The 15,764-nt window shown below is 47.8% G+C and overlaps 1 protein-coding gene across 1 annotated transcript in view; it reads left to right on the plus strand.

Moving 5' to 3' along the window:
- The window catches only part of SUGP2 (SURP and G patch domain containing 2), an 11,888-nt gene extending 306 nt beyond the window's left edge, over positions 1 to 11,582 (plus strand). Inside the window, exons 2-10 of the mRNA XM_010159480.1 lie at positions 941 to 2,498; positions 3,371 to 3,514; positions 4,196 to 4,704; positions 4,885 to 4,996; positions 5,717 to 5,930; positions 6,126 to 6,240; positions 7,398 to 7,462; positions 8,150 to 8,286; positions 11,462 to 11,582. Coding sequence (XP_010157782.1) covers positions 941 to 2,498; positions 3,371 to 3,514; positions 4,196 to 4,704; positions 4,885 to 4,996; positions 5,717 to 5,930; positions 6,126 to 6,240; positions 7,398 to 7,462; positions 8,150 to 8,286; positions 11,462 to 11,582 — 2,975 coding nt within the window. The remainder of the gene's footprint in view (positions 1 to 940; positions 2,499 to 3,370; positions 3,515 to 4,195; positions 4,705 to 4,884; positions 4,997 to 5,716; positions 5,931 to 6,125; positions 6,241 to 7,397; positions 7,463 to 8,149; positions 8,287 to 11,461) is intronic.
- The last annotated feature ends 4,182 nt before the right edge of the window (positions 11,583 to 15,764 follow it).

Raw genomic sequence — 15,764 nt, forward strand, 5'->3', positions numbered from 1 at the left:
AAAAAAACGAATTTCAAACAAAGGAATTCTGCTCGGGCTTCATCCGAGAGTCGGTTCCAGTTTCAGGGAGGTCTTTGGAGACACCGCTGCAGGATGGAATTCTGACGATGTCCACTAAGTTAAATAAGCGTAGGAGTGTGTTTGAAGCCTTTGGGTCTTTGTATTCCATGTTAGTTTTGGAGAAAAAGCTAAAAGCAGGACATTAATCTCGTGAACATACGCAAACCATAATCTGCAAATCCTTGTGTCATCTAAACTTGATAGATAAGATGCCTAGAAAACCGGCAGGGGTTCCCTTTGCAGGACATCGAGGGCTTTAAAACGGGATCTCGTCTGTTTTCTTGAAGTTGTGCCAGCCGAAGAAATGGTTTATTTTAAATACTTAAGGTGTTCAAGTGCTCTTTGCTTGCTGTGCTAAATTCCTGGGATTAGGGAATATGAATTCTTGGATACTTCGGGAGATTCTAGCATTTCTGACTGGAGCGTTATCTTAGATAATTGTGTGAGCGTGTAGGAAATCCAATCTGCTCAGCTGTGTGACTGACACGGCACGTGGAAAGAGAGTGTGCGCGCCGTCGCTGGTTTTACATGAGAAATAGGAGCATTATGAGCAGAACGTGAGCATCTTCCCAGATGGCAAAAGCTGTGAGCAGGTAGAAAACGGAGCTTGTGGCAGAACTTGCTAGAACAGCTTTAGTGAGAGCGGTATTTCAGTGAACAGTTTTGTTGTGTGTGTTCAGTCATTTTTAATCACTTGTTGATTACCATGAATTATTCAGTGTACGAAGAAAGCAAATGGGAATATCCTGAAGTTAGACATGCGTACGGTTTGTTAGAAGTTTGGGGGCATTGACTCTTGTAGTTGTCTAGAAGTGTCGATTAAGTTCTTTTTTCATCCTGTGTGCGGCACGTTGGTGTATTCCCGTGTTTGTCATTGCAGCTCGTTCCAGGCCAGTCCCAAGACCAAGATACGAAGCCAGTTTTCGTGATGATGGAAGATATGCTCATGACAACGACCTGCACGATGATTGGAGTGAAGACCCTAGAGATGACTATCCAGGACCTTCCTATAGATCTCCTAGTCCTCTCATAAGGAAGGATAACTATTACCATGAACAGTACGGACGCCCGACGTCTCGTGACCGGGAGTATGGGCATCCAGCTTCGCACGACCGGGAATTTGGCCGCCCAGCGTCTCGTGACCGGCAGTATGGGGGCCTGGCTTCTCATGACCAGGACTATGGCCCTCCTGACTCTTGGGAATCCACTGGACCACACGAAACTGATTTTAGATCTCCAGATGTTTTAGGTGATTTTCGATCGCCAGGACTCATGGAAGATGAATATGGCAACATGGAAAATCAGGAGTATGATGTGGACTTTGGAATTCAGTCTGCCAGTGAGTTCCGACCCCCGATACGGAGGGGCAGCATTGGCAGGGGAAGAGCTCTGCGAGGGAAGCGTGTTACGAGGGGTGCTGTTAAAACAAAAGTATTCAGAGGAGATCTCGGAACTCCCCTAAAGAAGTGGAATGCTAAAAAGCTGCAGCTGGGCCCTGCTGAGAAGCCGGCTGGGCAACCTGATCACACGCCAGAAGCTGCTGAACGACCTAACGAGCGGCCTGTGGCAGTCCAGCGCCCTAACCAGAATTTGCCTCCACGACCTAATCAGAGGCCCGCTGTAACAACCCAGAGACCTATTCTCAGGCTCCCGAAGCCTGCCCATGTTTTCAGAAACCTCAATTTTGACCTTGTGGACAAATCGGACATTTTTTCAACATTTGGAATAGAAATTATAAAATGGGCTGGGTTTCATGCAATAAAGAATGATGCGGAGTTTTCCCGGCTCTTTGGAGCTCTCTTCGAGCTGGAGACGGAAACCTGCGCAAAGATGCTCGCTTCCTTCAAATGCTCCTTAAAGCCGGAACACAGGGATTACTGTTTCTTCACCATCAAGAGTTTACAGCATGCTGCTCTGAAAACTCCCAAAGTGGACAATGAGTTTTTAAATATGCTGTTGGACAAGGGGGCTGTGAAAACAAAGAACTGCTTCTTCGAAATAATAAAACCTTTTGATAAATACATCATGAGGCTGCAGGATCGCCTCCTGAAAGGCGTCACACCACTCCTCATGGCCTGCAATGCTTACGAATTAAGCATTAAGACGAGCGGTTTTGGTAATCCAAGGGAAATGGCGAGTGCTTTTGAGACCACTGTTTCTCTGTGTCGCAAGTCTTTAGCGCTTCTGGGGCAGACCTTCGCACTCGCATCTGCTTTTAGGCAAGAGAAAATACTTGAAGCTGTAGGACTTCAGGAAATGGCTCCAGCACCAACACTATTCCCAAACTTCGATGACTCAACCTTGTTTGGAAGAGAGTACATTGAAAACTTGAAGGCTTGGCTGGAGAAGAGTGGCTACCCGATTCAGATGAAAAGAAATGAAACGGGGTCCACAGAACAGCCACAAACACCCTCTCCCGACACACAGGCTAAACGTGAGTGACCTGTTGGGAGAAAACTGTGCAGTGCATCCTCTCTTTACCTGTCACTAGTGTTTTATCTTCAGTTCTATGGTTCCATTGGGTCAGGAATTCCTAGTTCTGGGGATTCCATGTAAATCCCTGGCAGCGCTAAGGCAGGTAGGTAATGCTATCTGTTGTGGCAATTGCCTTCAGCTGGCATTTCTCCTTCCTCCCCTCTCCTGCACGTGCTTATACTTTAAATCTAGGGTTTCCCCCTCGTGCCGCAGCTGCCCTACCCTCCAGCCTCACCTCCTGCAGGTAGGGAGTCCTGGACCACGCGCTAACTGGCTATGGCACAGCGTGAGTGTCTGCAGAGAAGCCGGGGTGGAGGAGATGTTACTGCTGCCCCTTTCCTTGGCTGCGGGCTGCTGCTCTGAAGCCATGTATACGGTTTGGGTCTGTAGGAGTATCTCCCCTGCTGCATTAGGCCATCTAGTTCATCCTCTCCAAAGCATTCTGACTCGTTACTGTCCTCATGGGGCAGATAACTTCAGATACTTTTGCAGGGCACTCTTGCAGCATTGACACCGAGTGGCTAATAATTTGGAACTCGCCCCTTCAGAGTGCTGTTCAAATATACTTACTTTGCACAAAGTCCTTTTGGTGCAGTAATTGCCTTCTGAAGGGCTTAACTTGCCCGGAATGGCAAAGGGTAGGTCTGTCAACCCTCATAATGAACTGTGCTGGAATGTGAGTTGAGCTGGGAAGACAGAAAGTCCCTGAGGTTTCCTCCATTTGTTCTAGTATTAAGCACAGCCTTTTTTGTATTATGTTGAAAAAATGGCAAGTGCCAGTGTGTCAGAGTAACAAAGATGATGTATTGATATTCTGTTGATCAGAATAACACAGTAACTGCACTGTATTTCTTCCTCCAGCCCCGCAGCGAGCTGACCGCAAAGCTGTGGAGACAATCGAGCAGCTAGTGAACAGCATTGTTTCAGGAGCCTTGACTGCCAAGGAGAGAAACGCTCGGAAGAACCGTCCTGAATACTGGTGGGTGTGTTCAAACAGCCTGTCCTAATTCCCTGCCCTGCTGTGGCTGTGTGGAATACCGTTAGCTCAGTTCCGCACTTCACCCAGCGGGGGTCAGATCAAAGCCTGCTGTGTGCTTGACCAGACTTTTAACAAAAGTGTCCTCAGCTCATTACACTCCCTGATCTCCTTGGAAGTTGTCCTGTTGCTTCTGGTTTGTCTGGTAGCTCACAGTCCTTTGGATCTGTCGATGATGGCTGTATGTCAGTCCAGGTACAGGATGTGAAAAGCCATTTCCGAGGTGGACAGAGTAAGCCGACGCGGTTCATACAAACGTGCGGTAACAGGCTCACGGCTCTAGTTCTGTGCGTGATGTTGGAAGAGGAGAGCCGAGACACTGCCAAGCGTAACAATCGTTTAATGTGACAGTGTCTCCTTGTGTGTGAATTGCAGCGTAGCTGATTAATTAACTAGCCAAACGATTCATGTCAAAACTCATCGTCTCTTTGCTTGGCACGCTTCACCTGCCGCTGCAGAGGAGCTGGCTGTTATTGTGGCAAAACCTGCGCAGGCTAACGATGTCGCGACTTGTGCACGCACCTGGAAGAAAGCAGGGATTGCCACTGGGTTTCTGCCCTGAGAATTTGCAATTAGCTGTGCTTTTAGCTTAGGCTTTCATTGGATTCCTGTGATTTTATTTAGGTTCTTGTCTGACGAAGACAGTCTGGAATACAAGTATTACAGACTGAAGTTAGCGGAGATGCAGAGGCGGATGTCGTCTGGAAAGGATGTGGGCGGCGAGGGCAGGACACCGAAGGAGGCTGCAACAGAATCGGTCAGGGCCATGTTGTATGCCAGGAAAGTGGCAGGTATTAAGAGAAGGCTATTTAAAAAAAAAAGTCTTGGAATTACTACGCAACATGGTATTCGAGGAAGGAAGTTGAGGAGAGCAACCACAGGGACACAGACTGTGCTTTTGGCTGGTACAGTGCTGAAGCACCAAGACGAGCATCTACGAGGCTTGGCCCAGACAAAGCTGCCTGTATCAGAAAGCAGCCTGTCCGAGAAGAGTTCTTCCCGGGATACCACTTCATCCTCGCCATGTGCTGCTGGCTCAGAGGTCTCTCTGCCAGTCGAAGAAAGGGCAGATTCTGAGGCTTTAGTAGCACCACCTGAACTTTTCCCACCGGTGTCCTCTCAGTTTCCTGATGGTAAGTGAAGACTCAAGATTAGATTTTGAATTATATGAGAAAAGAATTGTGTAGAATGTTCTGCTGGAAATTCTGAAATTCACGAGTTTTGCTGAAGTAGGTGGTTCTCAACAGCACTGGCCTTCCAGCGGTGCAGCTCTGGTCCGAAGCTGCAGATAACGAGCATTCTGTTTCTTGCAGTGGATGCTAAAACGATGGAAACTGCAGAGAAACTCGCCAAGTTCGTTGCTCAGGTAGGACCCGAAATCGAGCAGTTCAGCATAGACAACAGTGCAGATAACCCGGAGCTCTGGTGAGTAACCGCGTTTATCTGTGTAGACAGGCCAAGGAGGAAACCTCAAATCCACCAAAACAGTTACTAGAGGGACACTTCCTTGTGCTGTTTATCGCGACGTATGCTTTCACTCCATGGGTGCAGAACAGAGGATTTTGGGCAGTGCTCCCAGTTCTGCTCAGCACCTCCCTTAGTGGTGAATATCTGAAACATCTAGGAACACGAACGTTTCTCCTAGATGACACCTGTATCTTTTCCTTTCTATCTTAAGTAATCTTGACACAGCTTCTGTGCAGTGTCTTCAATCTTGGCACTTTTTTAAGTGGGGCTTTGCTTATGGTGGCCTAAAATACGGTAATTGCCCTGAATTCTCTGCCACGTGGTTTGAGAGGCGCTGATAAAAAGTGGTTGGTAAGAGCTGAGGACAGTGATTGTCCCATCCCTGGGAGTTTCCAAGGCCAGGCTGGATGAGTCTTGGAGCAACCTGGTCTAGTAGAAGGTGTCCGTGCCCATGGCAGAGGGTGGCACTGGGGGAGGCTTTGAGGTCACTTCACCCCAAACCACTCCATGATTCCATGGTTGCTGTTTTTAGGATGTGTTGCTGGGGAATCCTGCAGTTCTACAAAAACACCCCTGGAATGACCAGTCAAAAAATCAAGATACTTCTTTTTCATGGCTTGCTTTGTGCTGGCTACAGAAAATCTCTCTGACACTATTTTCACTGTCATTTTTGCTCAGGTTCCTGCAGGATCGAGACAGTTCTGCTTTCAAATTTTACCGAATGAAAGTCTACGAGTTACGCCCATCTATCAACTTCAGCACTGTGTCAGAAGCAGCTGATGCTGGGGAAGGTGCTAAACCTGAAGAGAGAAATCTGGATATTTCGGAAGAGGAGGAGGAGGAGGAAGAGGAGGAAGAAGATAATGAGGAAGAAGCTGATTTTGAGGAGGATGCCTCCCAGCCATTGGAAGAAATGGAAATGGAGCAAGCGGAGGAGGGAGAAGAGGATGCCGTGTCAGCAGGTAGAAGTGTGGAAAGCCTATCTGCAGAGATGATTTCCAGAGCAGGAGAGGAAAGTTCAGCAGAAGCAGGTGAAAGGCAGCTAGCCACATCATCTGATGGTGCTGTACCAAATCTGTCGACACAGGCATCAACTCCTGCTCCTGGTACCCTCTTTCCTCGCAAGCGAATCAGCAGCAAGTCCCTGAAAGTTGGTATGATTCCTGCATCTAAAAGGATTTGCCTCATAGAAGAACCCAAAGGTGAGTGTTACTGAAAAGAGGTTCTGTAGGTACGAGTACAGCATTCCCGATTTTTAGGTACTCCGTTACTGACTGTTGCTGGCTAAAGGAATGACGTTGCTTAATGTGAGGGTTGAACGTGCCGTTGGCTTTAAAGGTTCACTCGACCGACGAAGGGGAATGCGAATAACTTGTGTGACAGTTCTGGTACAGTGCAGCAGCAAAGTTTGTGTCCAACTTCATTCCTCAAATATTCTCTACGTGCATGTGAACGCTGCCCTATTTCTGCTGCTTAAAAAAAGAGTAGTAGTTCTTGCAGGGTCTGTTTTACCAATCTGTGGAATGATTACCAGGCTCAGGCATGGGACTGCAGATGTATTGAGGCTTCATATTGGTCTGTCAGATGGTGTCAGTATGGCCACAGTGGGGGTGGGTCATGACACTCTAAGAATTGAGAGATAAGTAGCTTAAAACTGATTGTGTGTTCTGCAGCTGCTCTGACAAATGCCTTTTCTTTGCATCGTGGTTTTAATTAGTGACAGTTTTCGCTTATGGTATGAGACTGTAGTGCCAGGTCAAGGGGTGACGGGTTCAAGCTGACAGAGGGAGATGGGACATCAGGAAGGAATTCTTCCCGTAGAGGGTGGGGAGCACTGCGACAGGTTCCCAGAGAAGCTGTGGATGCCCCATCCCTGGGAGTGTCCAAGGCCAGGCTGCATGAGGCTTGGAGCAACCTGGTCTATGGAAGGTGTGCCTGCCTGTGGCAGGGGGTGGGGCTTGGGGGGGCTTTAAGGTCCCTTCAACCCAAACATTCCGTGATCCTGTGAAAATGATGTGCAATAACCTCATTTAAGTCCAGTCTGAATTTTCTGTCAGAGTGTTACAGAAGCTCAGGGAAAGGAAAGATTTCAAGTCCTTACACTCTATCACCCATCAGTGTGTTCCTGGTGTGGTACAGCCAAAACTAAACACGTGCGGGTACCACAGACCTTTTTGGTGGTGGAGAGAAAAAAAGGTCGTACCATTCCTTTTTTTTAAATTTTGCTCTCCCTTGCTGGTTTTTATTTTGGGCCACAGGCCAAGGCATTGAGTTAGAGTCCCACTGCGACGCACTTTTGGAGTTCTGTATTAAAATGGGTTTTCTTTACAGCGGGATTTGTCTTTGGTTTGACTTGCAGTGCACGAACCTGTCAGGATCGCTTATGACAGGCCTCGTGGGTGCCCAGTGACGAAGAAGAAAAAGGTAATGAACTCCTCCGCTCTGCCCTTGTGTTCTGAGAGTCACCTGTCTCTGCCAGAGAAAGCCTCTGAAAAAGGGCTACTGTCCGGAATTCCGATTAAAACCTGAAGAGCCTGATCCTGGGAAAGACCGGACTAAATCTGAGGAGAGCCATGGCTCCTGGTGTCTCTTAACTGCCTGTGTCAGAGTGAAACACTTCACAATGAGAGCACTGTTGGCTGGTCTTCTGTGAAAACCACCCAACCCACCCAAATAAGAACCCGGGCGGTGCTGTCTCTGGGAAGTGCCTTGTAATGTTGCAGAAGTGGGGAGGTGTCTGGCTGCCCCTGCGTTGGCTCGGGGATTCAGCCCTCGGTCGTTGGCCCTCCGTCACTGTGAAACCCCGCCCTAGTTCCAAATGGTTCTAGATGTTTAAGTAATTTAAAAAGACCATGGTGTGGTCTTTGCTATTTTAATAATGTAATTAGACAGTCTGAGGACCTGAAATAAATCTGTTAATTTTGTTTTTAACTGGCAAGGCAGATATTTGCTCCTTGACAGACTTTTTCTGTGTGGCTAGAGCCGTGCTGCTTGGAAGGTGTCTCCGTATATCCAGAAATTCAAACACAGTTTGTAAGAGGGCAGTTTTAAGGGATTTTAAATACATGATAACAAAACCCTGCTTGTTTTTCTGTGTTTTCCTTGCCACAGAAACCAAAAGATTTAGAATTTTCACACAAGAAACTGACAAACAGGAATGTGGGTTTCCAGATGCTTCAGAAGATGGGCTGGCAAGAAGGACATGGCCTTGGTACACGTGGAAGAGGAATCCGAGAGCCTGTGAAAGTGTATGTAATGGGAACAGACCACAGAAATCTGCCAGCTCTGGAAAAGGCTGGGATTCTAGTAGTGACTGTGTTTATCTGACCCACCTTGGTGGGGCCGTTGAGTGTTATGCTTCCTTCCTGCCTCTGACCTCAGCCAAGCTGAGCATGGAGATTTTGTGCGTTTCTCTGGCCAGGCTGGGCACAGTCTGCTCCGGAAGGAAGGTGGCTGTTTCTTGCCATCCAGTGACATCACCAAGGGCTGCGGCGTGAATGCTCAGTGTGCGGACACTTTGTGCAAAGATACATGGGTGCCCCTGTTCCTCAGGAGGGATTTTGGGGGTTTTTTTGTGTATTTAGGGTATTTTTGTAGAACCTAGTATTATTCTGGGGATCTCCTTGCTACCACACCAGGTACATAAAGTATCAATAGACTTCAGAATATCATACAGACCACTCCTAGGTTTAGACAACACATTCATTTTCACTCTAATGATGTGATTTATTCCGCTGAAAAGAGGTAAGTGCATCTGCCAGAAGGTAAGTGTGCTTTTTCTTTAAAACACACTTTTGCTTTTGAATCTTCCTTTCGTCTTTTAAAGTTCCTGTTGCCAGTGTCCACTGCTGCCTGCAGGGAGAATGGGTAATCCCTCCTTCAACTCCCTGAGTAAGGAGGCAGAAACTATTTCCTTCTTACTGAATCCATACGATGAGCTTTCTCGTCCACACACGTAGCCTGTAGCTTAACAGTTGTCTTTCTCCAGGGATTTCTGTCTTCTCCTCGTGCCTTGGCCAGCACTAGTCACGTTAGTTGGCGGGATACTTCTGGAGGTTTGCTTTCCCTTTTCCTTAGTGCTTCCTGCGGGCCAGTGGCCGTCATTATGTCTTCCATATTTCCTTCTTCAGGAGCAAAGGGACAGTGAGAAAGCACCTTGCTCCGCCCGTAGCTCTCATGTTCGCAGGTGTTGGAATCTTGGTTCTGAGCCTCAAAACTCGTCGGGATCAAACAGCCGAGTGACTTCTGTAGCTCTTGGCACAAGTTTCAGTGCACAGCCAGTCGTGAGCAGTTTAATGGTGTCTGCTCTGACAGCCCCCCACGTTCTGAGTGTGTCTGGCCATCTTTGAGACTGCACTTCAAGTACGTGAAAAGCCAGTGTTTCCAGCTGGAGTCACTCTGGGAAAGACCTGCAGAGAGCAGTGACAAACTGCTTCCTGCACCTCTTCCAACAACTTGCTGACCCTTCCTGTGGAGTAGCGACAACTCCATAGGATTGATTACTTTCATGGCCTGCACCTCTCTTTATATTCCCATCAAAGTTGTTCTTACTTGGACAGTACTTTGGGACAGCCTTGGCATGAGACCAGTGCAATTTAACATTTTGCTTTCTCTTGCAAGTTGTGTTGATGCAGCGCCAGGTTTGAGGATTTTGCACCCAGTAATCTGCAGCCTCTGCTCTCCTCCCCTGTTGAAGACTGCCGGCTCTTCTGCTGACGGCTTGTTGAAATGTGTGCGTGCTGTCATCCTGTGAGCAAAAGGGGGGGTGGGTCAATAATTGGAGACACTCCAGTGCCAGTGTAGAGCGTATCTCAGTCACGCAACACTGAGACCTAAACCGGGGTTATTCAAGCTCATCAGTTCTTACCCAAAGAAACCTGAAGCCCTTTTTTGTTAGGGAAGTTAAAGCTCATCTTTGGCTGGGAGAGCAAGTCCTGTTTGCCAGGGGGAGGAGATTTTTATTTCTGTTACTGGGAAAGACTTGCCTGGTGGCTCCTTATGGAAACGATGGGTCCAGAAACTTTAAGCGGAGTTTTGTGTTAGTCTTTTGAGCTGTTCCCTGGCTTGAGAACTACTTTGTTGCAGCTATGGGCCTGAGCAATTCCACACTTCAAGAGGTGCTTTAAAAAAAACCCAAATCCAATACTCATTCAGAGGCAGAATTGCTATGGGACAGCCCCTCCTCTGGGTAATTATCTCCTGTTTGTATTAATCTTATTCTGAAAGTAATCTAGAAGAGGAGCTGTGTTGTAACCAGAAAAACAATAATCTGTTCTTCCTGTTGGGAAGTACAAGGGAGCTGGTGTACAGTGGCAGCAGCCTGCTCCAGACAGATTGTACCGCCAAAGTTTAACTCGGCAGAGCTGCCAGGTGGGACTCCAGGACCATTCGGCAGAAGAAACAGCTCCCAGCGTTTCTGCTGTGGGCTGTAAAGTTGAATTTGCTGTGTAGAATGTTCTCTGTCTCTGGTCTCTGAATGTTCTCTTTGAATTGCGCAACAATCTGCTTTGCTTAGGTGGACCTGTTATTACTGAAATTGGGTAAGAATCGCTTTTCTTTATTCAGCTGAAGGTCCTCAGGTCCTACCTGGATGGCACTGTGATCCTGGCTGCGTCTGCTTCCTTCACTAGTGAAGTCTTTAGTAGATAATACTAATGTCCCTGGCCTGGAGGATAAAACTGGCACAGAGGATCATTCCTGTGGCAGAGGTTTCATCAGTCTCTGCTTCGGCATGTCGGTACCCCATGCATATAGCCTGGGTTTAATGATTTGTATCTCTGTGTTCTTTTGGGTCATCCTCTCCACCAGCTTCCAGGGCAGAAAGTTGGTTTGATGTGGTTGAGACCTGTCTGCTTCTGTTGGCACATTTGGGTGAAGAGAGGAGAGTTAATGACTCATTTTTCTTGGGAGGGCAGGAGCTGCAGGTTTTGTCCTGCTTTGGGTGCTGGAAGTTTTACACACACAGCATTACGCTCCCGTGGTAAAAATTTCATCTTTTCTGCAGTTGTGCAGTTTCCTACTCATTCCTCAATGTCTCTGACTTCTGCCATATATTAAATGGAAGGAACAAGGCGATTGTTGTCATCTTTTCAACAGAGGATCTGACCTCCCCTGGATAAAGTGGTTAATACAAGTGTTCGTGTAGGAATTCAGGCTGTTAGGTGACTGTCTTCCCTGCTACCGTAATACCGCAGAAGCGTTTTCCTCTGGTGGGTATTTGCATGTGTAACAGGAGGTGGGACTTGGTTTAGAGTTGATCTGGTGTGCCAGGTGCCAAGCCCCTGCTGCCCTTCTCCCCCACGTGAAGCAGAATTACTTTCCCCTTGAACTGTGTCTCTGTTGGAAGCTATTGCTTACATCTCTGCTGCACGTTGTCACATGTAATGGGAACAGTGTGTTCTAACTATTCATTTTGCTCCCTAGGGGTGCTACATCTGCAGGGGAGGGCTTGGGTGTTGCAGGGGAAGAAAATAAAGAAGATGCATTTGATGTTTTCCGTCAAAGAATGATACAAATGTACAGGCAGAAAAGAGCAAGTAAGTAGGTATGTGAACGGGCACGTCTGGTTTATGAATTCCTGCAAATGTTAAGATACCAGGGGTTTTGGGTTTTTAAGTCTTCCTTTACCAAGAAAGTATTACTGTTTCCATGAGTGTACCTGGCTGCTTAACAGGTCATGAAAATCCAGACCCATGTTTCGCTGCTCTGAACTGCTGAATCACCCCAAATCTTACTTTCTAGGTTTGCCGTAAGAGACTCGCTCGCTAGAAAGTGCACAGACGTGCAAAGGCTGCTGCGTGAGAGCTGTGTGGCAGAGTGCCAGCGTGAAGAGCTCTTTGTTCTGTGGTGGTGCACTCCAACACTAATGTGTCAAAACATTTTCCAAGGTGACAGTTAGTCTTGTGCATAGTTGTGCAAGCTAACGACTTGGATGTCAACTTCTGAGGGAGGAACAACCGACTTGGCTCTTGGAAGTGTCTGTTTACCTCTCTCTTTGGCCAAGTCTGCCTGTTCTGTGATGAGATGGCTTACCAAAACCGCCCAGAATGAAGAGCATGGAAAATACGACCAGCCTGGTTTGGCTCTGATCCCTTCTCAGGCCAAGAATCTTCTCAAGTTCAGATCCTCTTGCGAGGCAGTTCAGATTTTATTTTCCTTCATTTCACTGGTGGGCTAATATTTTGATCTCCTTCTGGAATCTGCATAAAGCAGGTTCCTTTCCTCCATACACTGCTTTTCAGAAGATTCTCTACCTGTGTGCGTATTTCATGTAGGATTGTAGATGTGGAGCATAGGATGGCTAACTGAGTTCATCTGAGTTTGAGAACACTATACTCTTCCTCGAAAACCTTGGGTTTCCATTGTAATGAACAAGTAGTGCATATTTTAAATGTACCTTTGGGTTTTTACACAAATTTCCAGCTCTTCTCCAGCTAATTCTTGAGGAATTTTTCCTTCTCCACAAAGCCGGAGCCATGAGCGGGTGCAGTTCATGGGTCTGCAGAGAATACGGAAGGAAGCACTTGGCAGTCAGTTGTTCGGAAGTCACGTGGAAGGGGATCATCAGTTTTAGAAGCCCATCCATTTTAAGAGTCATTTCTGTTTCTCTTCAGCACTTGCATTATAGAAGTTCTGTCCTTGAAAAGTCCCAAGAGATAACACAAAAAGCTGGTACTCTTCAGGGACTGTTCCAGAACTTGCTGGAAGAGAAGCCTGGATTAAGGTACCACACTTTGACAAGGAGCGTTACCTTGCCGCTCGGTGAAGCGGTTATGGAGATGCGAGAGACTTAGCCGTGTCGGCACACGCAGACACTCCAGGCCTCATCATTCACCTTTTCCACCTTGCACGTCAGGGAGGGATTCGTGACTGGATTACTGAGGAAGGGACAGAATTCCATATCACGCTTTTTAGCGTACTCCTTCTCCATCGTTACCTCCCTGAAACTTAAGTCTTGACTCTTCTAGTCCCAGAACCTCTGTCGCCGCGGTTCTCTCTGGAGGTGATCTCGAGCCAACGCGTGTTTTGCTCATCGGCAGCGAGCGCTGTCGTGATGTTTCCGTGCCGCGTGTGGAGCGCAGAGCGCGTGGCACCCGCTGGCAGCACCCAGCCCGTGGTCATGTGGCAGCCTCTCAAGTTCCTAACTGACAGGTGTGCAAGAAGGTATGTTCCTGGGTCAGCAGCTGGCCTGTGCCTGCGGGTTCAACGCCAGGATTGCTTTCGTTCTCCACCAAACCCTGCTGGGTGAAAGGGTATGCCTTCGCTTTCATTCTGTAGCAACCAGCTTTTCCTTGCTTGTAACAATGGGCTTAGTTTCTGAATGACTGTGGGTTCTGGTTTTGTTCTTTGCTGTGTGGGACTTTGAAACTGTGAGAAACAAAATCACGTTGCAGTGTAGTTTTCTGATCTTGGTTTTGGTTGTCTTGAAGCACATAATCTCTAAGAAAGCTCTACGGGGCGGCAGGGGAAAGTACGCTGGTAGTTCTGGTCTGTGAACATCGCGTGTCCTCGCCTTCAAAGCGGCTGAAGCATGAAGGCTGCAGATACAAAGTTGGGTGTCATCACTCTTGATCCCAGCAGCGCTTGTGGACGGGGAGCTGTTCACACTCCTCGAGCATCTGGGACTGCAGGCTGCCTGGAAGGCCGTGGCTGGCAGGGTTTGGCAGCGTATGCTCACCCGAGTCCCTGGCTGGGTGCCACCCTCGCTGCTCCTCTGTCGTCCTGCCCAGTGAGCAGGCGCACAGTGTAGAACTTGAGCCTCTCGGAAAGGAGGTCCATCAGTCGCAGTCTGCTTCAGAACGACGCTTCGGAACTGCTATTTTTGGCTTCTGATTTATTTCTCAGACCCGCTCAAAAGGGTTGGGCTTTTCATTTGGTATCACTGGCGAAACTGCCAGTGTTGCTGCTCCTGGTGTTTATTTCCCTGCCAACTTCCGGTTCACCTCTTCTCTCGCTTCCTTCACCTGCATGTGTGGAAGGATTCCTGACTGTACTTGCACTCTTAGCAGAAAGGCACAGGGCAAAGTGCAGCTCCACACTAGAGTGAAAGCCCCTCTCGGTGCCGCTCTGATTCAGCCCCGGAGTGTTGGGCCTGGGACCGCCTCGGGCTGCGCTTCCGACACTTGTCCGGTGCGGGAGAACTGTGGGTATCTGGACTGGAAAACGGTACCGGCCTTGCGGAGGGCTGTTCAGGGTAGAATGCTGTCTTGAGAACAGAAGTGAACGTGGGGAAATCATCTGCTGCCCTGGATGGCTGTTATGGTCTGTCTTGCTTGTGCCAAACGTTGCTTTTGGACAGGGTGTCGGCGGCAGTTCTGGCGCTGAGATTCCAGTTGCTCAAGTGGGTTGCCCTTTGCCACGTTATCTTGTTTTGCCCGGAGGTGACTGTATGCTCCTTTTGCAGAAGGAATTCCCATTTCTTTTGACCTGCTTTTGCAGGCAGCTCTGGTTTGAAAGTTGCAGAACTTGTACATGTGAAATGTTTGTTGTGCCGATGCGTTGCCTCGTTGAAAGCTTACTAGCTTCTTTTCTGTTATTTTAGTTCCAGGCTCTCTTCCATGAAGACTGCAAGCTTCAGTGAACATTTTAACTAACTGCAGTGGTGTGTCTGCTGTCTTTTGGTTGGGTTTTGCCATTAATCTTGCAGAGCAATTTGCTGGTTTATGTTCCGTGCGCACTGGCGCTAGTGCTGATCTGGTAACGAGTAGCTGCTTATGTTACTGAGTAGCTGACATTTCTTTTTAGTGTAAGTAAACGTAGTATTGTTAATCTTTTAATATCTGCAATAAATGTGGAACGAAACGATTTCTCGTTTAAATGTTTTGCTTGTGAACTTGGCCATCTGTGAGAGATATGCATCGTTCTGGCACTGACAAGTGCAATTGAGGTGTTATGTTAGTGGAGTTCATAGCGTACGAGGGAAGGGAGGTCCCTCTGTTTCTGTGCTGCTGAATGTCTCTGTGGAGAATACCCACAAGGTCATTTTTAGTTACTGTGTCACATGGCGTCTGGTGCGTTATATCCATGTGCACCAGTGCTACTTCCCACCGGAATGCCAAACCCGCTGCGCCCCAGTCAGAATGCAGAAATTTTACCCCTTATTCATATATCCCGGGAATTGGTTGGCGCTCTGGTTTTCTTGGTGAACTCCCTTTAAACCAGCAAAACTTTTCTCTTTACAGAAGTGTGTATTTACTGTTGCCCTTGAATTCAAACCCCTTTCTTGGACAGAGTAGGAGGGAGAAAGTTACAACGAACCGAAATCTAACGCTTGCGCAGCTGCCCTCTACCGAGAGGTAAAGCCGGAGTGTTCGCTCGGGAGAGATCCCAGCCAGGTTTCCTGTCCCCTGCTTTTGTAGCAACAGCAGGAAAAGCATCACAGAGGAGAGCTGAAGCCCTGCCTACACTTTCTGCTCCTTTCCCTTCAGAAGTTCGCTGTCGGTAAGGACCTGGTTGGAGAAAAAGGGCCGTTTGCTGTCGCTGGCGAGCAGTGGGCAGATCCCTGTTTTGAGGGAGTGCCCTCACAGTCAGACCTGCAGCAATCGCATGCCATTCGGACTAATAGAGAGGATTACTGCACTCTTTTTTTTTCCTTGCCTCTTCTTTTTTTTTTTTTTTTTTTGGTGGGTGGAATACCAGACATTTTGTGTTTCTGGTATTTTTGGTTTTAGAAGACACTGCAGTGTCCTTAGTGTGAACACTTGGCCTGTGCTGGGATGTTATTTCT

This window comes from Eurypyga helias, unplaced genomic scaffold, assembly GCF_000690775.1.
Source record: "Eurypyga helias isolate BGI_N326 unplaced genomic scaffold, ASM69077v1 scaffold39559, whole genome shotgun sequence".
NCBI classification, from domain to species: domain Eukaryota; kingdom Metazoa; phylum Chordata; class Aves; order Eurypygiformes; family Eurypygidae; genus Eurypyga; species Eurypyga helias.